At 33.9% G+C, this 23,591-nt stretch overlaps 1 protein-coding gene across 1 annotated transcript in view; it reads left to right on the top strand.

The window, feature by feature from the left end:
- The window catches only part of kis (chromodomain helicase DNA binding protein kismet), a 111,071-nt gene that overhangs the window by 33,975 nt on the left and 53,505 nt on the right, over positions 1-23,591 (top strand). Inside the window, 8 exon segments of the mRNA XM_089096769.1 lie at positions 6,337-6,525; positions 7,072-7,724; positions 9,996-10,098; positions 12,152-12,304; positions 15,088-15,405; positions 16,777-17,001; positions 17,932-18,059; positions 20,722-22,220. Of these exon segments, the coding sequence (XP_088952895.1) occupies positions 6,337-6,525; positions 7,072-7,724; positions 9,996-10,098; positions 12,152-12,304; positions 15,088-15,405; positions 16,777-17,001; positions 17,932-18,059; positions 20,722-22,220 (3,268 nt within the window).

The following is a 23,591-nucleotide window of genomic DNA, read 5'->3' as shown; positions in this document are numbered from 1 at the left end:
CATATTTTCAGCCGTTGTACAAATAATCTGTGTAAATACCCCCATGTTGATATCTGTAAACAATTTTCAAGTGGGAGATGCTTTGGCTGTGTAAAACCTCATATCAAATTGCCCATTAAGAGTTGTAGTAGGTTCCACAAAACTGGGCTGCCCGGAGGCCACCTAAATTCTGCTAATCCTACTAAATATTTTAAAACCATCGCTCACACACAAGAAAGCCCTCGAGCCATCCAGTCCTTTCCAATCGAGTACCTATCCAAAGCATATCCCCCCTCTACATCCACTTCCATACCCCGTTCTTTTTTTTAAAGATAAACCCACCCCTCCGGCTGCTTTTCAGCATTTTCCTACCCTTCCATCTATCCTTCCCCACCACTTTGCGAACCCACTCAAAGTGGACTCTTCACACCATATCCCTGCACAAATAACCTCATCTCTCTTGATTCCTTCAGTTCACCCCAAACTCAGCCGCTACTTGGTTACTGCTGTTTAGAATTTCCGCTAGTACCTGCTCAATTAAATGCCATTGTATATGAAAAAGATGGATATGATTCCCCATTCCCTTGTTCTGACTACCCGAGCTTAGTTCCTGACAAGAATTCTGCTAGAACTCCTGATCTCATCTGTGATAATAAAAAAAGTAAAGTGTAAAAACGGTACCTTCACAAGTCGCTTTCAATTCCCCACACTTTTGTTTAGCAACGCTGAAAGGCTTAACTTCGAAAAACTTGATGAATTAGACACCTTATCTAAAATATATAGATCAAATGTAATCGCTGTTACTGAAGTGCAAGCTCAAAATTTGCACATGTTAAAAGTTAACAATTTTTCACAATTTATTAAACTCAGATCAGAAAATCACCCTGCTGGTAAGAAAGGTGGCAGAATTCTGTTCTTTGTCCGTAATGACTTGTACCCAAGTGAAATCTAAATTCCGTGTCTTGCTCCCTTTGATGAGATTGTGTGGGTGTGTGTTCGACCTAAAGTCTTGCCGCGTCCTTTCAATTCAATTGTCCTTTGTTGTTTTTATTACTCCCCTAATCAGAGATCCGCTGATAAAATAAATTTTATCGAAAAATTACATGCAAGAGCTGACTTTGTACTATCAAAATACCCAAATGCAGGCATTTTCCTGATGGGTGACGCAAATAATATAAAACTTGATTCTACAGGTAATGCTTTTAATTTAAAACAAGCCTTTAAGGTCCCAACTACAAAAGGCAATAATACTCTTGATTTAATTTTCACCAATCTTTCCAAGTTTTACAAACCCGTCTCCATTTTGCCCCCTCTAGGGGGTAGTTACCACTTTATCCTTCTCCTATCTCCGCTGGCTAAAGTTAAACAGTCGTTTTCTATAACTGAAACCGCTTATAGAGCTCTTATTGACTCAGAACTCTACAATTTTGGCTCCTGGATTACTACTGAAAATTGTTCCATTGTGTATTAAACAAATGACGTTGACTGCATGGCTTTGTCCCTCCAAAATTTATTGAGGAGTAATTATGAATTCCACTTTCCTGAAAAAAAAAATAATTAAAGTGTTCTACAGATAAGCCTTATGTCACTGAGTCTTTAAAAAAAAAAATTCAAGGCAGGTCGTATTACTGAGGTTAATAGTCTAAGGAAGTTCCCAAAGAAAAAATTAAGAAAAACCGCTTCTGATTATTATAATGGTTAAGTCAAACATCTATATTTTAACAAGCCCAAGCAATGGTACAGAAAAATTAAAGAAATGTGCAGAAAAAGTCCTTCTGAAGTTAATTTTCATCTCACTGAACCCCCTAATAAGACTGCCAACGATTTGAACTTGTACCTAGCTTCCATCGTTCACAGTCTCCTCCCTTTTATTGGCTCAAGTCCAACTATTCTTCCCAATACCTCCTTCTCCTTTATTTCTCCCTCTGATGTTACAAATAAAATCCTAAAGCTTAGAAAATCAAGTACTTGTCCCTTGGACATCCCAATTGACTTAATTAAAGCCTTTTCTGACAAAATTGCTGAGCCTTTATCAAATATTTCCAACTACATCACAAAATTTGGTAAATTCCCAAGTTGCTGGAAACAAGGTTTTATGACACCTGTCCCAAAAAAAACGCACCAGGCTGACTTTCGCCAACATTCGCCCCATTACACTCACTTCAGTTTTTTAGAAACTTTATGAGGGTTTCCTCTGTGACTGGCTTAAAGTTAAAATTTGTCCACGCATTGACATCCGGCAGTTTGGTAACTTAAGGAAAACTTCCACCATCCATTACCTTGTGCACTTAATACATACCATCGTAAGTAACCATCGTAATAAACCAAATGCTTGGCTGAACCCTGTCTTAGTTGATTTCCAAAAGCTTTTGACCTGGTTGACCACACCACCCTAATTCGTTCACTACTGGTTAACTTTGAACTTGATCCTCTGTTAACAAATATTGTTATATCGTTTCTTTCAAATAGATCTCAAGTTGTAAAATACAAAAATATTTTCTCTAACCCCCTCTCTATATATTGTGGAATTCCTCAAGGAACCTAATTATGACCACTTTTATTCCTAGTCATGATTAACGATATTGGCAAGGATTTCCCCCAAAGATGGAAATACGTGGATGACTTGGAATGCTTGTGAAACATGTTAAACTCCTTGGTGTCACAATTTCAAATAATCTTCAGTGGGTCATGCGTGTTTCTAATATTATTAAACTAGCAAATGTTTCATTATCTATGTTAAAACTTTTAAAACAAATTTAATTGCCCTAAGATGCACTCCCTCTTGTGTTTATTTATCATTTATCAGGCCGCTATTAGAATATGCATGTCCGGTCTGGCATTCGCATCTTTCAAGCGAACTTCATGACAAAATTGAGTTGGTCCAAAAGCGTTCGCTCAGGATCATCTACAAAGAGAACAAAATTCCTTACTCCTTCCTCCTTAAATCCGCACGTATTACCAGGTTAAAAGAAAGGAGAGAACAAATTTGTTTTGCTAAATCCCCAATTTCTCACTCCCATTTTTTTTTCTTAGTCATTTGGTCATTTGGTGTTGTGTCGCTGCTTTTTCTTTCAAAAGCTTTCTGAAAACTGAGTTTTGAGGTCCATTTTGCGTTCATAATGCTCTTTAGAGAGGTCCCTTTTTCGACTAAAAAGAGGGTTCCTAAGTCTCTATTTTTTACCACTTGAATCTGTGGAAGCCCTGAATTGTGATATTTTAGTATATCTGCAATTTGGTATGAAAACCTTCATTAGTTAGTCATTAATAAATTAATAATCCCAAATTCCCACTTACTTTTAAGAACTTCATAATCAGCTCTGTCTGCGCTAAGTTGAATTATATCTACTCAGTTTACGTTTTTATTAGCAATCTTTACAGTTCTTTGAAAAATAAGTCATGAGAATTTTCAATCACTGACATTTGTATTTAACAATCATGTTAAGGTGCCTTTATTGTTTTCACTGGAAGAAATCCTCATTGAAGGAAAACCAGCTCCTAATGGGCAATGACTGCATCTTCAAATAAATATTCAAGTGCCTAATTTCGTGAAAAGCAGTGACTTTTGGGGCTTGTAAAGGCCCCTGAAAATGGGCCTGAAGTTTTAAATAATATACCAGTTTAAACAAAACATTCACATTTCCGACAATCAGACTACAGATCATTTGTTTATTTTTAATGGAACTGAAACACTGGCTTGATGAAATCGATAAGTGGTAAACTTAAAGATGTGTTTTAAATGCAGCAAGGCTTGTGGGCGCGTATTGGAGTTGTCGCTTTGTCGGTACTAAAATATGAGTTTTTTAGAAGAGCTTATTTTTTTATTTATTTCCCCCAAAATTGGGGAGTGTATAAAATACATACATGGAATTCCAAAAGAAAAACGAAATACTTCAACAAACGTAATACAGAATGGATGTAAAATAGGCTTAATAACATAACTAAACAAAATACGCAAGAAAATGCAAAACAAACAAATATCAAACATTATTTAAATTCTGTGAATTAGTGAAAAGCTTGTGCATAAAGAAAAAATTCCAGATTTATGATAAAAATTATTCCTTTTAATCCTACTTAATTCTAACGGCTCTTTAATTTTGAATCTCAAAACTAATTCAGTGTAACTAAAACAAATTGGGCAACCAAGTAAATATTTAAAATAGCAATCGCATATAAGCTTTTTCACTTAAAGATTAAATTCGAGACAAATTGCAGATTTTAAAGTCTCGAAAAAGAAGGGCAGGATGGAGAACATGCCGTAGAGCAACTGCATTAAAAAGAGAACCTAAAATATCACGACGGCAGATACCACGAAGCCGTGTTATTCAGCCAAATGCCTTTAAAAATCTAGCTTAAATATTTAAAGTTACCATTGAGGTTGAATTTTGAAGGTAAGCACAGTGAGGTAACCCCAGGTAAAGAACAGTATCAGAAACTGGAAATGAAGTACTCCGTTTGCAAATTAGTTCAGCTCGGTTGTTGTCATTGATGGGAAAATATTGACATTTTTTAACACTGATAGAAAGGCCTCTATCTTTAAGCTTGCTGGAAAGGGTATTAAAATTTTCAATTTAACTAGCTTTAGAATGGCTCAGTAAAATAATATCATCAGCATATACAATGAAAGACACATCCCACCCCCAAGCGATAAAGGTTGTAGATAGTGAATGAAGACACTCCGCCGAACATATAATAAAAATGTAAGGAGATAAAACCCCACGACTAGCAGCCCCAGGATTAGAAAAATAATCAGAAGCAGCAATTTTTATTCCAAGCCTACGAGACCAGGATCTAAGAAGTCTGACCACAAAGAGGGGAATCCCACCACTAATTACAGCTGAAAGAGTGGAAATATGTGAAAAATTGTCCGAGGCTCCTTTTATATCAATTAAAAGTGTATAAAGTGGGGAGCCAAAAGACTTTGCCTCATTAATAACTGCATCAAATGCTGCATGGGCCCGGTCACTACCCATTCCTTTTTTAAGCCTACTTGATTGAGGCCACATCCAAATGTTCAAAAAGAACGTTTGTGCATATTTCAGAAACTTACCAATTATAGAACCCGTTGTTATCGGTCTATAAGAATCACAAGATCGGAGATCTCTTTTACCGGACGATAGACGTCGATAGGACGATAGAAGATAGAAGTAAACCCCAATCCGGGTTTTGGGATAGGAGTTACCACCATGCCTCTGAGGCCTTATCATTTAGTAATTGCCGTGTAAATCTTGCTCTTCTATAATAAATTTTTTTTTTATTAGAATGTATATTTGAGAAATTTACAAGCTAATCTTTCAATATATATATATATATATATATATATATATATATATATATATATATATATATATATATATATATATATATATATATATCTGAAGGATATACCTCCGGTAAAAATTGGAAAAGAAAATATTATCTTTCAGATCATACCATCTTTCCAGTTATAAATAATGTTAAAATCTGTACACAAAAAACATGATTTAATCATAGTTTCTAGCAAGGACGTACCCAGGATTTTTTTTGCGGGGGAGGGGGGGGGGCAGGGTACGGCCTTGGTTTCTAGGGCTATAATAGAAGAACAGTTCAGATGGTCAGGCCGCGTTTTATGGATGAAGGGTGACGGATTGCCAAACATTGTGCTTTTGGTCATCCATATGGGACCAAAGACCAAATAAAAAGTAGGTCGTCCCCAAACGGGATGAGAAGATGTCACTAAGAAGCCTTTAAAAGAAATTGGAACTTCATACTAGGGGGTGATGAGTGAAGTTTTGAATAGATTGGGTAGAGGAGGAGTGTGCGTAGCTATGTTGGCTCAGGCTTCTTGGTGGCCTAGTGAATTACACAAGAAAAACCTCAAAAAATGCATAAAAATTTGTTTATATCCATAATCGTTACGTTTTGCAAGTCAGACAAATATTTTGGGGCAGGGGGTTCATGGATTGCCATGCAATGTTTGACGGATTGCCAAACATTGTGCTTTTGGTCATCCATATGTGACCAAAGACCAAATGAAAAGTAGGTCGTCCCCAAACGGGATGAGAAGATGTCACAAAGAAGCCTTTAAAAGAAATTGGAACTTCATACTAAGGGGTGATGAGGGAAGCTTTGAATAGATTGGGTAGAGGAGGAGTGTGCGTAGCTATGATGTCCTCAAGCTTCTTGGTGGCCCAGTAAATTGTTACATATAATATATATATATATATATATATATATATATATATATATATATATATATATATATATATATATATATATATATATATTTAGTTAACTAAATTATTATACACTATCTTAACTGTTCTATTCTACCGTCTTTCATTATTGTATTGTAACTGTTTTTCCCTGTTTTTTTTTTAGATTGCTGAACTTGAAGAATTATTTACAAATGTCCAAAGCCAACTCATGTATGCTGCAGGACCTCCTCCTGGCTATCCCCCGGGAGTTATGGGATATCCGCCACAAGGAAGCATGCCTCCTATGCCAAATCAAATGGGCATGCCACTCGCATACTCTGTGCCTCCTGTTTCAGGGCCAATAGAAAGACAAGTAAGCAATCTGAACTTGCTTTTTAATTGGTTGTATACTTGTAGTTCTTCCATGTCAGTCAAATGTAGAATATTTATGTCAGTTTGTATATATATATATATATATATATATATATATATATATATATATATATATATATATATATATATATATATATATATATATATATATATATATATATATATATATATATATATATATATATATATATATATATATATATATATATATATATATATATATATATATATATATATATATATATATATATAATATAAAATATCCTGGGGTAGCTTACGATTTCACTGAATTTTTATTAAGAGGAATGTATATATGTCTTATGAATCTAATGTAATCAGCTATCCTTTGTAATATTTTTCTTTATCTAAGTTTCCTAAAAAAAGACAATTGCGAAAAGCTTTGAAATTTTATTTTTACTCCTGTAAAATTAAAAAAATTCCAGACATGTCCTTTGGTTTTGGCTCAGCCTTTTGGTATTCGAAACTTAGCCTTTTATTTATTTATTTATTTTTTATTCTTTTTTAGTTTGCTATTGACGAGGAACTATCAGAAGGTGTCAAAAAAAAGGGAAGGAAGCGCCAACCAAAGGACCCAAATGCACCAAAAGGGAAACCAGGTAGAAAGAAAAAGGACACCGAGGCGCCTCAGTTAGTACCCATCGAAGCACCAGCTATGCCACCGCCACCACAAGAGCAAAATATCGAAGCATCACACGATGCGTATCATTTTTCGGATAGCCAAGAAGCGCTACAAGTCTCTCAAGCTCAAGAACCTACCCCAGAAAGCAAGCCAAAGAAACAGAGAAAGCCTCGAACGCCGAAATCTCCAAAACAAGAAGTTCCTCCTGTAAATGGCGATGGGGTTGCAGGGGAAAGTCCTACGAAAAAGAAGAGGAAGTATACACGGAAACCGAAACCTACAGAAGTGACAGAACCTGGATCTAAAACTACCTTTCCAAGTGAAGGAAATGTTGAGACAAAAGAAGACAGTTTTTTAATTGATAATACAGTGTCACTCACCGATATATCCATTAATGCTTCTTTAACGGTTGAATCTGAGGGATATGCTGTTGAAGAAAAGCCAAATGAAGAAGGCGAAAATGAGTGTGAAACTCCAAAAAAGAAAGAGAAGAAGCCAAAACTGAAACAAACGACACCAGCCAGAAAAAGACCCTCCAAGTAAGCTTTTCATTAGTTTAGCAATATTTTTCTACTCTTCCGTCCCCTTTAAAATCGATTCCAGGTCAGTCCTCCCTTACGGTTCAACTTATGTAATTCTTCTCTTTTTTCCTTCACTGATTGCATGGTTTTACAAGTAAAATGATGGAATCATTGATCAAAAAAGCCAAAAGAAAGAAATTTAGAATAAATGTTCTACCTTAAAGCTTATTTAATTTCTGAAGTTGTGAGGAAAGCCGAACCTGAAGGTACTATTTGTATGCTTATGTCTAGCTGTATAAAGCGCCTTACTACATTTGTTCTATTTTTTTGGGGGAGGGGTGGGAGTTAAAGACTGGAAGCACAGTATCTAAGCTATGCCACTGTTGACTTTTTTTTGTGATTATAGACGTACCACTTTTTTCTTGTTTTTTATTTTTATATATATATATATATATATATATATATATATATATATATATATATATATATATATATATATAAATAGTATATTTTTTAGGATAGACAAAAAGTAAAAAAAAAAAGAAGAAAGGCGGTAGAACCAGAATATTAAATGTAATTGAAAGCAAACCCTTTACATTCTAAAGAATTTTGGGGACGTTTTTTTTTTTCTGTAAGTTTCATTACAGGACTTATAAATTAAAGCAACAATATGTTTGTAGTAAGCAATAGTAAATTATAAGCAAAGGTATGGGTAAGGGCATATATAAACCAAAAGAATATATCGAATTCAAAACGTTTCGAGAACCCGAGAAAGGAGGTTTCAGTAACATCTACGAAAAGTCCGAATCTTGTGTTTTTCCTAAGAATAGTCACATAAATGTTTTTTAGCGTTCCTTAAGCGTGGAGGGATTGATTGTATTGAGACAGTAATCATAGAATGTCGGAAGATAGCTCATTCGAATGGAACTGTAGAGATAAATTTTCCATTTTGGGTAACATTTGTTCTGCTGTTCGGCAAAATAGCAATATTGGTCTGATTCGAACCCAAAGACTCGAACAAAAATTCTAAAATAGCCGATTTATTTAAAAGTATTGAAAAGCCTTCTGGCTTCTGAGAATATGCTACTACTTGGTTGCATATTCGTCGGTAAACATAAAGTGAAACAGTTATTACACTGTATCATAAAGACAGTTATTTGTAAGCTTGATTTAACTGAGTTGATTCATTGCAGAGTTCTTTTATTGGTTTTCTGTGCTGCCATTAATTATTAGTTGGGGATTTAGCGGTTATCTCTGCAGGGGGAGGGCTGAGATCTCAAAAATTTGTTTTTACGCCTAAATTTTCTTACTACTGACCTCTGATCTTTTCGATTCTGATGGTGGAAAAGGGCAAGTTAAATTTTAGCCTCCCTTCATTTGAGCATATTTGACTCAGTTCAATATGGATTCTGAAGGTTTGTGAGCTTTTCTCTTGTTTCAGAAATATTTTCATCGTAAAACAGAATATTACTTCGGTGAACTTGTTTGTATTAATGGGTAGGGATATCCCCCGAGAATAAGATTGTTTCAAAGACTTCCTGCCTCCTTGAAATTCATTTTAGCTTTTTTTTTTATACTTAAAACGAACAGAGATTGTCCTAAGTGTGAGGGCTTGCCGCTTCCTGAAGCATGTGCTCTTTACGCCAAACTCAAACCTAATGAAAGTCTATTGGAATGTAACAAATACTGCCGTTTGCAATCGCTAAGCCTTTATCTATCTATTCTATGTAAACTGAACAGTTTCCTGTTTCTTGTCTTTTGAAAAAAAAATTGAACCATTTTGATAAATAGTACATATTCTGAATGTGTATATTGTTTTCTTTAAAATAGAGGAGTGGTAGCCTACCTTTAATTATCCTAATTTGATTTCATTTAACTTCTAACAGTCGTTCTTTACTTTCATGTAAAAGAACACTTTAGTTTCAATTACCAATACCGAAATTTGGCTGCCACTAATTTAAGCCACTCAGATTTTTCCTTAAAATTAGCGAATTTTTATTTTGTGGGTCTAGATGTGTAGCTTTCATTATGAAGAAGATAATTTTTAGGGACAGTTTCAAATATTCCTTATTTATGAAAACAAAATTATAATATTATTTTTTATATTGCTCTACTAGTGACAATATGTCCTTTAGTGGGAAATTCATTCATTAATGCATCGGATTTTGATGTGCATATCTCAATGAATGATTGTATTTAATACCCATCAATGGAAAAACAGATGAAGCACAAAAGAGAAAAACAAAAAGAAGTAATAGAGTTAAAATTATTTTATTTCATTTTTTCTAGGACTCTACTGCACTTTAAGAAAAAGAGAAATAGACGTGGCAGTGACGAAGAAGAAGATGACGATGATAGATCATCGCCAATTCCAGAACTGGACGACGCTTTTGTGAGTTATTTTAGGTTATATCAAATTTTAAGCTTAATCATCTAATATTTTGTTGTTTCTATCTTCTTAATAATCTGCTAAATTTCCTTGAAAAGGAACAGTGTATATTTGAGATACTTCAGTTTCTATTTTTAAATTTTGTATAATGTATCCTGATGGGGAAAAAAAAACATCCATCTACTGGCATTAACTTCCTTCAGCCTCCCAGACAGAAAAAAATCTCTAAATTTTTCAAATTTACCTCAGGCAAAGATAGTTTATTTGTTTTAACATTGACTTGAAATGGATAACTTTTTTTCCATGAAAAAAAGACTGAAAAAGACTTTTTTTTCAAAGAGCTCGTGAATGCATCTGTAGATAGTGTATGTATGGACTAGTTAATGTGTAGAGAGGTACTGCCTGACGCTTCTTATGAGTATTTGGCTGGGCCAAATGGGACCTGAAAGAGATGAGCTACGTTGTATGTGTGCAAGTCGATTTTAAGAATTTGGTGCAGCGTTATTCAACTTTCAATAATGCTTAATTCCGTGGAATGAGTATCCTAAAACCTGTCTAGGCATAATTTTGTTATTCCCAAGCTGATATCAAAATTGGATTTCGAAACTGAGATTGTAATCTGTTGGGAAAATTGCTGTACTTGGTGAATCAAACAGAGATGAAAAGTAGTCAAGGATCAATGTATATAAATTTAAACAGTACAATCATTCCCTATCTCAACCATTAGACAAAGCCGGACCGAGATGCAAGTGCTTCGGAGAACATTTAACCAAGTAGAGACATAAGTGACATTAGATTTTTTCACGAGTTGACAAGTAAGATTTCTCTTGAACGCGAAACTTGGTTTCACCTTTGTAACACTAACTTTTAAAGAATCTTATTTTAAGTTAATTTATTACAATACATGTATAAAAATCGGTAATTAGTAGTGTAATGTTATTATTAGATGTTTTTAGAAACTACAAGTTGGTTTCAAAGGCATTTTGAGAAAGTTTCTGCCAAAATACATTTTCCAAAGTAATATACACTGGACCGCTGATGGCAGATTAAATGGGAGGAGCTGTTTGTAGGTGCCGATAATGTAGTAGCCAAAAATTTCTATAATTAAGTTTGATTATACTGTATAGATTTATATATAGTGTTAAGAAGCTACTAATGATATTTCAAAATGAAGCAAACTACGACTAACTTTGAAAACGCCTCTTTTTGAATTGTATTTTCTAGTGTGTCATGCTGTTGAGAAGCGGCAGTCAAGCAAATAGGCTATTCTAACTCAGAATACAGAAGGGTTGACGAAATTTGACGGTGATTTTTTTTTCAATCGGAAAAACCTATTTTCCATTTGTGGGTTCTTCATTTCATCCCCACCCCCACCCCCTTCGAATTTCAATTTTTTATCACAACTTTAAGCAATTCGCATCTTTTGAAACTAGAATCACGCAAGCATTTTTACTTTCTGTACAAAATTGAACTAGCTCATATTTGCTGTCAATGTAAAAAAGTACAGTTAAAACTATATCAATGGCAGCGTAAAACGAGCCAAGTCCAAGGTGCGGAATTTGTGTAGTGCACATGAGCTAGGTCCTGAATCAATGAGAAAACAAGATTGGTCTGGAGAAAACCTGATAGACTCGGTACTAAAACAAGCCAAGTCTTCAGAGGCAAAGGAGTTCAAGAGGTGTACGTCACCTCCGACTTACAACTGTTAGATCAGCAGCTTAATCACTTCAGCTTTGCTGTTTTTAGGTTTTAATATCGTTCTTTCCTTTTCTTGGAGACACTTCTTTCGGATTTTTTAAATTAATTCAGCAAGGGAAAGGAGGTAGCGCTTCAGCTGAATGCCTAGAGTAGCTGACAATTGTCCACCTGGCCTTTTTGTTTTTCTTTTCGATTGCTTGAAGCTAACAAATATTTTTTTTTTTCATTTGCTGCTAAGAATCTGTAGACGCTCCAGAGAAATTTGTTCATTAGGTTTATAGGCTTTACTAACATCTACTAAGGGACTAATGATATTATTTTTGTTTTCAAAGGTGTTAATTAACAGATAATTTTTTAGAAGCGGAGATCTGGCCGCACTACAACATCAGAGAAGAAGAAGTATACTGAGGCTGAGGTGGACTTTGAGGAAGGACTTGTTGACGAAAGCGTAAAAATGCTTGCTAGTGACGAATCCTCAGCTACCGGTGGGGACCTTATTGTTAGACTTCCTGTAAGTTTTTTATATCTTAAATATCATAAGTCCTGCCAGTCTTAAGCTTACCTTGTGAAATTTTTAATTCTACTTAAGTGGGAAACATCAAGAAGAACAATAGGGAATTTTTTTTGGTAAGACAGTGTAATACTAATTTGAATGAATATTTCAGTCCTGTGTCCAAAGGCTCACCTCAGCAAAAAATAAATATATAAAAGAAGAAAGACTTACAACATACGACCAATAAAACTAAAATGTTTTTTTTTTATTATTAAAACAGTCCCAGCATCCTTACTTCAGAGAAGTTCAACCAGGACTGAGAAATAAAGTGAGGGGAAACAAGGCAATTCATTGAAATGAAAGAAGAATAATTAAACACACTTTTTTATTGCAAATCTTGCCTTTTTGGCAGCTAACCACAAAAGTCTTTGTAACTGGTTCTGTAATAATGTCTACTTGTTGGTCACTATTTACTCAAGGTCGCTTTTTACTTTATTTTACCGCTAGGTCACTATTTACTCAAGTGGGTAGGAGAATTACATATGATATTGTTCTGGCAGTGCTGTGGTTAGCTTCCATCAGCTCCTAGTGGGCTGGTGACCATTCTCAGAGCTTGAGCATAGTAGGTGCTATAAGGTACTGACTTCAGTCCAAAGACAAAAGGTGTATAACACTGACATCCAACTAAGTAATTTTTCGGTAACCACTAAATTTGGCGCTTGTGATCGTCTGTCTTCATTTTCCTCCACTCATGAATGCCACTTGTTAGTAGCAATCTTACTCAGAATTTTCCGCCTTTGCAAAAAAAAAAAAAATTCTTGTGATTGCTTGTCAGTTTTAGCCCTATGATCGGTCAATAAATGTTGATTAATAAATATGAATTGGTCGTTTGAGTAAATTGACCATTAAATTAATATGGGAAAACTGTCTTCCAGCATACAACAACATCACAAATGGCTTGGTCACACTTATCTACTCAACCCCTTTTTTAACATTACAGCATAGGCCAGTCCGACATTTACATTATATATCATTTATCTGTGCTTCTGTCCCTTTTGCGGGGTGGCACCGTGTTTGCTAAGAATAAGTGTAAGGTCCATTCCTTATGTAGTAAAGTAATTTATACAAAGATTCTTGCAGGTTAAGGCAATGTTTATTTCCGGACGTCTTTACTAAGCTCTATTAAAGCCGAATTCGCTTCTTATTTCTTAATGAAGGATTTTTATTGCCCGTCATCAAGTAAACAGATTTACCAAGATAGAGTATGAAAAGAAAAGAAAGAAATGAAAGCACATTTCGAATTTTTAGAAAAATAAAGTGACTTAAAAATTTTTTAATCTTTCCCTGTTCATAAAACTTGTTTCTAGTCATTCGTTTTTAGGACAAACAACAAATGGAACATAAGACATAGACATTTTACTCGTAGGATATAATCACCTATCTTGCTCTGCAGCTTTGATTCTTGGGACGAAGTTACTGCAACAGTTGGCGGCACCTTGGTACTGGGGTCTGTTTTATTTCAAATTCTGAGTTCTGCAGAAGCTGGATTCCTTTATAATGTGTTTTATTTTTATTATTAGTAGCATAGCATCTGGAAGAATAGGAAGATAAGTCCGCAAACCAAGATTAGAACATTAGAAGCTACAGTGATGACAGTGGTCAAATATGGCTCTGAAGCATGGACGCTCTGAAAAGCGGATGAAGATTTCAAATGTCAAAGAAAAGTTTCCCTCCTCTGTATTTTTTTAAGATGTCTAGAGTGACACAATACTTCAATATATTACGCCATATATTTATCAATGAGAAGTTTTCAATTGTGCTCAGCAATACTAGGTAGTAGTAGAGATAATTTCTGGAAGGAGATTTTTCACAATTCTCGAAAATTGGTTTTCGCAATAAATTCTACTATTAAAATAAACTTGTATAAAAGTTGTCATTCCCTTAAATGATTTTTCTTTTCTTATTAGACAGTTTTTTTCTCAAAGGATGTTTTTAAATTTTTAGTCACTGGGCTGTAGGCTCTACTGAATAATTTGTAGTTGTATTATGTATGCTACGTTTCAAACGACGTATTTTCGACGTAACACCTTGAATTAGGTATTCTTTTCTTAGACTACACTGCCGTTCTATTACGAACAAATAAATTTTCAAATAGAGGTAAATCCAGTTATTTAGACAGTGAAAAAAAGCAGGTACAAATCAGGTGCAGTGAAAAAAAGCAGGTACAAGCAGGTACGTCATCAGTAGAATTAATAAAAAAAAATATATAATTGAAACTAGCATATTTATACACAAAAAAAAAACAAATAATTTTTCGGGTCGTTCACAAAATAGTGAACTTCCGGATTATTCACTAGATTATTTTCAGAGAAAGTTTAATGACAAAGTTCATTCAAAGTCTTGATGTAAATTTCCTTCTTTAATCTTGCCCAAAAGTAAAACAAATTTCAATAAAGGCTTTGTCACCTTCACTGAAAATTTGTTTTACTTTTGGGCAAGATTAAAGAAGGAAATTTACATCAAGACTTTGAAAGAACTCTTTCTGAAAATAATCTAGCGAATAATCCGGAAGTACATTATTTTGTGAATGACAAGAAAAGTTATTTTATTTGTTATGTATAAATATGCTAGTTTCAACGATTATTTTTTAGTAATTCTACCGATGACGGTTGCTGTATATGTGATCGAAATATCTGGACTTTTGTACCTTTTTTTTTTTTTCACTGTCTAAATAAATGGATTTATCCCCGTTTGAAAATTTATTTATTCTATATTTTAAAATAACCTCTCCTACCTTTTAGCCGAAAAATAAGGATGATGACTCCATGATTGTCCATTATATACTGAACTGTCGCATGGGAACACGAGAGATAGAAGAGGAAGAGCCAGAGGAGAGTAAAGAAAAAACGGAAGAGGACGTTACACAGGATGAGGTAAAAGAGAAAAGGCCAGCGAAAACAGTAGAGGTTGAAGAGTTCTTTGTGAAATATAAGCATTTGTCCTATCTTCATTGTGAATGGCGGACGGAAGAGGAACTGTTGAAATGCGACAAAAGGATATCTCAGAAGATCAAAAGGTTCAAATTGAAGAGGTCGCAATCTTCAAATATCTTTGAATTTGTGAGTTTCTGCAGTTTTTTTTTTTGTTTTTTAAAGTAACTAAAAACTTAACTTCAAATAGTGGAGTCAGTAATCCTTTTCTTCTCATATTGTGGATCTCTTGTCTGTACCCACCTCCTATGTAGAGAAATGCGAGCATTTTAGAAGAAAAGATGGATTTTAAAACTTTCAGTAAATTTCTGAATGTAAATATCCCAAGCTTGAAAGCGAGAAAAAAAAATTCATATTTGCTTCTGTGAAAATGTTACAAAATTTTTTAAAGATTTAGGGACACTACAAATACTAGACGACTAGACAATCCCTTAACGCATAGTTACCTTCTAGTACCTGATGAAAGGAACACTTGGGATGTGTAATTGAAGTACATTACTGTACAGCACTGGACTTCAATATGGACCTGTTTCCTTAAGGGGGTTATTCCTTTCAAGTCACTTAAAGACAGACACATATAAGCTAGATACATAACAGGTACATATAACCTAGAGAATAAACCGGGCCATTGGCAACCAGCGTATCCAGTACTTTTGATGTGCCTGGCTCGGCAAAACATGTTTAAAAAAAAGTGATGCTTTTAGTAAACTTATCCAGATATATCTCCTAGTATCTAATTTTTTTTCATATCCGTACACAGACTCATTCAAATCTCTGTTAATTTTAGTTGTGTGTTTTTCGTATTGATGAACAAATTGATCTCTAACTTAGTATCATATGAGAAAACGATTAGTTTCGATAGTTACAGAAAAACAGTTCTCATATATTTTTTAAATTGTTTTTTAATTCGTTTTTTATTTAATTTTATTTACTATTTTATTTTTCGTCTATTATGTTTTATTCCAATGCAATGACGGTTTATTGATCTATAATTATATTAAAAAAAGAAAATTGGAATGCCAAAATCCTTAAATAAAAATGTAGTCTTGTGTATATGGGAATATTTCAAACCTTAAAAGGCTCTAAGTATAGGGAGGAAAACACGAAAGAAGCAACGAACTTCAGTTTGATAAAGTTTCAAACTTTAAATTTCCTGGGGGCTTTAGGTAGAAATTTATGATACTAAAAAAAACAAAAATGTTAAATTAAGTTTGGGTATTAGTAAACTGCTATTTTATGAACATGTTAATACAAAGAACAATGTACTTAGAAGTTACAAGTAATTTTTTCCATCGTGATTTAAAAGCATGTTGTGAAAATATATCTTGTAGATCTGCCCTTTTTATCTTGTGAATTTTAAATTGGCTTCGATTCGTTTTGCCAGCAGTTTCAACCATTAATTATAGACTAATCTATACTGATTAATTATAGTCAAAAGTCTATTTACTGTTTTATGTCTCTCATTGATCCCATCATAAATGATAATGTTAATTTGTTTAGCTTGAGGAAGAACCCTTTAATCCTGATTACGTCGAAGTGGACAGAGTTCTCGACGAGTCAATATCAACTGACCCAACAACTGGGCAGACGGTTCGACATTTTCTTGTAAAATGGAGAGCCTTGGCTTACGAAGATGCAACATGGGAATTAGAAGAAGATATTGACCAGAATAAAATCAAACAATTTAGAGAGTTCAATAAAATTCCACCAAAGGACCAATTAAAGGTAAACCCTTCATTTATTTTGTTTTTGTTAAAAGTGTGTAAATAATATACCTATCCGAACTTAAATCCTCTTAGGAGTTTTTCTGCTTCGAACTAATGTTTCTATACTTTATCTTATACTTTAAAAATATATTAGTTATTGTCGGTTAAATGGTAATATATAAATTTTTGTGTATTAAGTAAAAAAAAATATGTTTTGGATATTTGGTTGTGAAATTGATGCCATTTTTACACACAAATGCAAAAAATTATAACACCTGAATTTGATCAATGCTAAGCAGTATTTTAAATACTCAGTATACCAAAAAGCTGCCATAATAAAAACAAATTCTATAGGTTTTAATTTAACCCCTGATCAGTATCAGTTTAATCTGGTTCTGTGAAAAAAGGTCAGCTTTGCAGACCAGTGTACTGTAGATGAACTGTTTGCATTTCTCTTTAAATACTTAAATCACCCAACGGAACTGTCAAATGACCTTAAAGTCTGCTGTAATACATATTTTCTCTGGCTTTATTTGAGTATATTTGGGTAATGGAAGAGGAAATTGTGAATCATTTTTTCTTAATAATAGTTTATATCTACGGTGTCATATAAAGTAGGAAATTCGACTCACTAGATATATAAAGGCTAAATTAACATTCTCCAGACGGTTCTTAGTAGTAGAACATCAGGTTTTGGAGGAAATCTTTATTTGAGATGAACTCCTTAGCTCTGTTCAAGACACTACAATGTGTCTAATATTTTGTGCATTAATATGTTGATTTTAATTTTACCTTTGGAATAGAATGATGACTGTAGCCATGCTAATACCGAGCACTGCCTTCTCAGGGTTACTTCTATGAGTAGAACAGATCGAACTGACAAGTTTCAAATTTTTTAACCTTAATTTTCTAATTCTACGTCCACATCAACTATCCCATAATTTTGCAGAAGAAACCACGACCCAAACCAAACGAGTGGAAAAAGCTTGAAGAGTCTCCAGTTTATTTGGGTGGCAATACATTACGGGAGTACCAACTAGAAGGTCTCAACTGGCTCTTCTTTTCCTGGTATAATGGGTAAGTCTTTATGTCTAGCTTCCCTTTTTCTTGTTTCTTGTCTTATTTCTTCATAAGAAATTATCTATTACTTTCACAAATTCTTTAAAAACATGCGTTCAAACGTTAATACCTTGCTGCAAGCTTCGTCTAAAAAAACAACTGTTTGACTGTCACATAACCAGAGAGGTGGTTGGATTGTCTGCCATACTCTGGTATAATAGAAATAATTTCAGGCAACTCTTATTTCTTGCTTGTTTCTCTGCTAAAAATTTGTGCTTCAAAAAATGGGATAATAGTTTTACTAAAAACTTGGTTAAATTTGCTTAGAACTGCCAGTTATATTACCGTTATGTGAATCAATTAGTTGATTACCGCCATACACGCTTATATTAATAAAGGATGAATATTCTGGTTTCGTGACTTAAGCTCCCTTAACAAGTCTTCTTTTTGGTTTCCCAGTTAACTATAGAACTTTTAGTGAGTAAATACATGAATAAATGGAGAAAAGAATAATAGGCTATGTCCTTCTTTAGGTTTGTTTAAGTTACGTGCCCCGCATCAGAAGGCTTGATTAATCTTGTTTCAGGAAACCAATACCAAATTTTCAGCCTAAGCCAGATTTTCATATTAATGAATAATAACAAATGTTCCAGCGATAAATATTATCGTTTGAGTGACATAACATTTGAACAAAAATTACCTTAGCTATGATTTAGTTGTGTTTTGAGTTTCCTTGCTTGTTTTCGTCTTTTAACGAAACATTGTCCTAAAATGATGAAAATAATTGATTTCCGTTCTAGTGAAGGAATTCAAATGTTCAAGTTTTCTGTAACTGGCTTTCTTGAGTTGCTAAAACTTAACTAATCATATAAAGTGAAATATATATATATATATATATATATATATATATATATATATATATATATATATATATATTTTTTGAATGGCACACTATTGCGGAAAATGCCTAGACAGCACCTCTTGCCATGATTTAGTAATGTGCTAAGTTTAATTTGCTTTCATTTTCTTGTCAAAGATTGATGCAAAATAAGTAAATAAAAGTAGACGTGCAAAGTAGTTTACTTAGTAGTATTTCTTCGCTGTTGATGGAACATGTAATATCTTACAAGTAGCGTAAAACATATAGTCCAAATTTCAGATTAATAACGATTAATCAAAAACTAAGGTTTCTTCTCATGCATTAAAAGAAGTGTTGTAAAGGGAAAATGAACCTGACAGGGCTTCCATTTAAAAACAGACTAAAGTTGTAGTTTAAAAATATACCTCTTAAATGTGCATAACAAAGCTGCATCCTACTCTTTTTTTTTCATAACGCAAGCCACTCCTTGAACAGCCATGTGTCCTTTAAGCTCTAACGTTTTCCCTAATATAAAGCATACCCCGTGTTCAACAGATCTTATTTGATGATGGTGACGATGGTTGATTAACCGTCCTCTCCTGTCGGGTGGCCTTAGGACGGAATCTCTGTGTTGATTGATTTATTAAGATGGTCACTGTTCTTCCAATCTTCTTTAAGAATTTTGTCGTTAGCTTAACCGCCTCAACTGCCAGCTTGCCGTCTTCTCGTATGTCACCTAGTAATACAGTTATACTGAGTGGTCTTCTAATTTTCTTTAAGAATTCTGTTATTTCTTTTCTTTCTATTCTGTATCTTTGGCATCCAATTAATATGTGCCATGTAGTTTCAACTTCGCCACATTTAACACAATTTTCACTTTCACCTAAGAACTTGGCTTTATATGCCTGGGTTCCAGCATGGGTGGATCTCAGTCTAAACATAATACTGCTTTCTTTTTTATTAAGCTTTTCATATAGTTCTCTTTCGAATTGAGGATTTGTTTTCTATTTGCTCACCATGTTCCATTTTTGTCTCTTCATTCATTTAGCTTGTCTATTTTAATGTTTCTTGATATATTTTCGATTATGTACATTAGTTTTGGTGTTATTTCTATTGTTGATGCCTCTGAATCAGCAATATGGTTTAATTTTTTATAAATCAGATCTGATTTTTATTAATTGAAATTACCTATTGAATGAGTGCAATATGCTCTATTAAACGCTATTTGAACGGCAAGATTAATTTTACGCGAATAATTTGAAAACTGGAAGAAATGGTCAAAGTCTAATGGTGTAACTTTCCCTCTATACTTCTATGGTGTTCCTATTGCACCAAAAATTATAGTTAAAAAGTGAAAAAAAAAATTAGTTGAAAATTTTGCAGTTCCATAACACCTTTTACGAAAGGTTCTGACACAATTTTTGATGAAGATTTTTAATTTAATTTTTAATTTTTCTCGATACATAAATACACCAAGGATTTTGTATCTAGAAAAAAACGAATTGCAGCTTATTGAGCTTTGACGCACAACAAGCAAATAATTATTTTAATTGGTTCTGATAAGCGCTATTGAACGCAATTCAATAATTGCAGTTTCCTATGGGACGCCCAAAGATTACAAAAAAAATAGTTGTAATAAGCCTAAGGAACGCAGGAAAGACAGATTAAAGTTGGTTAACGTTTCCCCTCAGTTTTTTCGTTATTTTTTATCATTAGAATTTCAATTACTTTATTGGAACATTAATGCTTGGACAAGAAAAAGAGTTAAGTTCTATAACCCTTCAAGACTCACGATTTTTAATTGATATCTTTTGATTTAAGGCGGAATTGTATTTTGGCTGACGAGATGGGTCTTGGTAAAACTATCCAGTCACTGACATTTATTGATGCCGTGTTCAAGTGTGGTATACGTGGTCCTTTCCTTGTCGTTGCGCCATTATCAACAATTCCAAATTGGCAAAGAGAAATTGAAACTTGGACAAATATGAACGTCATTGTTTATCATGGATCATCTATTAGCAGAAATATGATTACTGAATATGAGCTGTATTTTAAGGATGAAAACGGGAAAAGAGTGAAGGACGCTTTTAAGTTTAACGTTTTAATCACTACTTTTGAAGTTATTATTACTGATTGTGTTGAACTGAGAAGTTTTCCATGGAGATTGTGTATTATTGATGAAGCTCATAGGCTGAAAAACAAAAATTGTAAATTACTCGAAGGTTTGAGACTGTTGAATACCGAGCATCGTGTTCTTCTCTCTGGTACTCCGTTGCAAAATAATATTAGTGAGTTATTTTCACTTTTGAATTTCCTTGAGCCTCAGCAGTTTAATAATAGTGAAAGTTTTTTGTCGGAGTTTGGGGATCTGGTGACAGAAGAGCAAGTGCAGAAACTGCAAGCTTTATTGAAGCCAATGATGTTAAGACGACTGAAAGAGGACGTTGAGAAAAGTTTGGCTCCCAAAACCGAGACCATTGTCGAAGTTGAACTGACTAATATTCAAAAGAAATATTATAGAGGGATTTTAGAACGTAACTTTTCATTCTTGCAGAAAGGAACTAACTATCAAAACATTCCGAATTTAATGAACACTATGATGGAACTAAGAAAATGTTGTATTCATCCTTTTCTCTTAAACGGTGCTGAAGATCAAATTCAGTATGATCTGAAACAATCAGTGGATGGTCATGACTTCGATCACGATGAACTCTATTTTAGGTCACTTGTTCAGTCCTCTGGCAAACTTGTACTTGTTGATAAATTGCTGCCAAAGCTCAAAGCAGCAGGGCATCGAGTTTTAATATTTTCACAAATGGTCAAATGTTTAGATATACTTGAAGATTATCTTATTTATCGGAAATATCCTTATGAAAGGATTGACGGTCGTATTACGGGTAACCTCCGGCAAGCGGCGATTGATCGCTATTCAAAACCGGACTCAGATCGATTCGTATTCCTCTTATGTACAATGGCCGGCGGCTTAGGTATTAATTTAACTGCTGCCGGTACAGTGATTATTTATGATTCTGATTGGAACCCTCAGAATGATTTACAAGCACAGGCCAGGTGCCATCGAATTGGACAATCAAAAACAGTGAAAGTTTACCGATTGATTACTAGAAACACTTATGAAAGAGAAATGTTTGACAAAGCCTCTAAAAAGCTTGGACTTGATAAAGCTTTTCTTCAAAGTATGAACACTTCTCAAAGTGCAAAATGAAGTGATGATAAGGATGTAGCATCTGCTGGCATATCTGGCTGTGGGAGGCTAGGAAAGCAACTTTCTAAGAAGGAAATTGAAGATCTACTTAAAAAAGGTGACTAGTGCATTTGATTTTTAAACTACTAGGAACTTATGCTTGAGCCAAAATTTGCTCCCACGTTGTGGTCCCGATTCGAATTTTGAAAACTATAAGTGTGTTCCAGACTGAATTATCATAGATGATAATAAATTATTTGCTAATGTTCGTATTCCCAGATAACAGATAACACGAAATTATAAGCACTTTGTATTGCTATAAGCGAAACGGTTGACAGTGTTAGCTCATTTTCTGTATTAAATGAAAAAAAAAAGTTTTTTTCTTTTTTCAAATGAAAGTAAAGACTGACAGTAAAATAAAGAGAAATTATTCCATGTATTGGGGCGGGACCTTCCTTTGACGCTGAAGTTTGATGTTTATATGCCGAAAGTATTTACAAGTGCAGCAATTTTATTAATGGCTAATTGCAAGTGTTCATTTACTAATTGTCTATTAAAATATTTGAACTGTTATAAGCTCTGTTTAAAGTAAATATTTAATAAGCTCTTCATTCTTAATATATTGTAAAAAAAAATAATTTTTATCCCATTCCAACTGTCCTTGTGCTCTTAAAGCATTGGGGACTAAAATTTAAACTAGTTTAAAACGCAAGGGCTTAAGGATGGGGCTTACCCCTAATAGATGCAGTAATATCTGTTTGTTTTAAGTCTCAATGCTACTCTTTGTTTTCATTTGATTTTTTTAAAGTTCTTTCGTTTTACTTATGATACCCTGAGTTACCATAAGTGCAGATAAGAGTACCACCCACTCAAGCCCTCAATTAGTAGTATCTGCTTGTCGAAGTAAAATATAGTTATCTGAAACAAACTACCTTCTTTATAATTCTTTGTATTAAAATTGTTCGTGCAACAATGCTTTGAGAATGATCCTTATACTCAACCCTAAAAAAATGTACTCCTAATATTTTTATGGAGGGGGTCTCGATTGTAAAAAATTAATTATAAGGTCATCCATGGTTTTCAAGGCCAGTTTTTCAAGCAACCCTTTTCGGGGATTTTCCCATATACGCAGGCAGGGGGCAATACCCCCTGGAAAACAAGAAAACATATAAAAGAAATACTTATAAATGGGAAAATGAGAAACATTGTCTTAAACCTTGTTGGAAACAAAGCTCCTGGGAAATGTCATGGCAGCGCTCATGATGTCCCCCACCTTCCCACATTTTGTGGCGGTAAAAATACGAGTGTAATCTCTTATGTTACACAGGAGAAAAAACAATTCTGCAATAAAAGGCGAGCTATCATCCAGTAGCATCCATATTGCAGGCTTAGTTGGAAAGTATTTCTGACAATGAAAGGAGATAAAAGATTTGTTTCTACAGCCTATTCTCCCAAAAAACTTCTATATGTATCTCAAGGCTTATGGAAA

This window comes from Artemia sp. Qi Xiang Cuo, chromosome 11 (assembly GCF_049724085.1).
Source record: "Artemia sp. Qi Xiang Cuo chromosome 11, ASM4972408v1, whole genome shotgun sequence".
Taxonomy (NCBI): domain Eukaryota; kingdom Metazoa; phylum Arthropoda; class Branchiopoda; order Anostraca; family Artemiidae; genus Artemia; species Artemia sp. Qi Xiang Cuo.
Note: the sequence above shows the minus strand (reverse complement) of the source record. Positions and strands in the feature narration are given on the sequence as shown.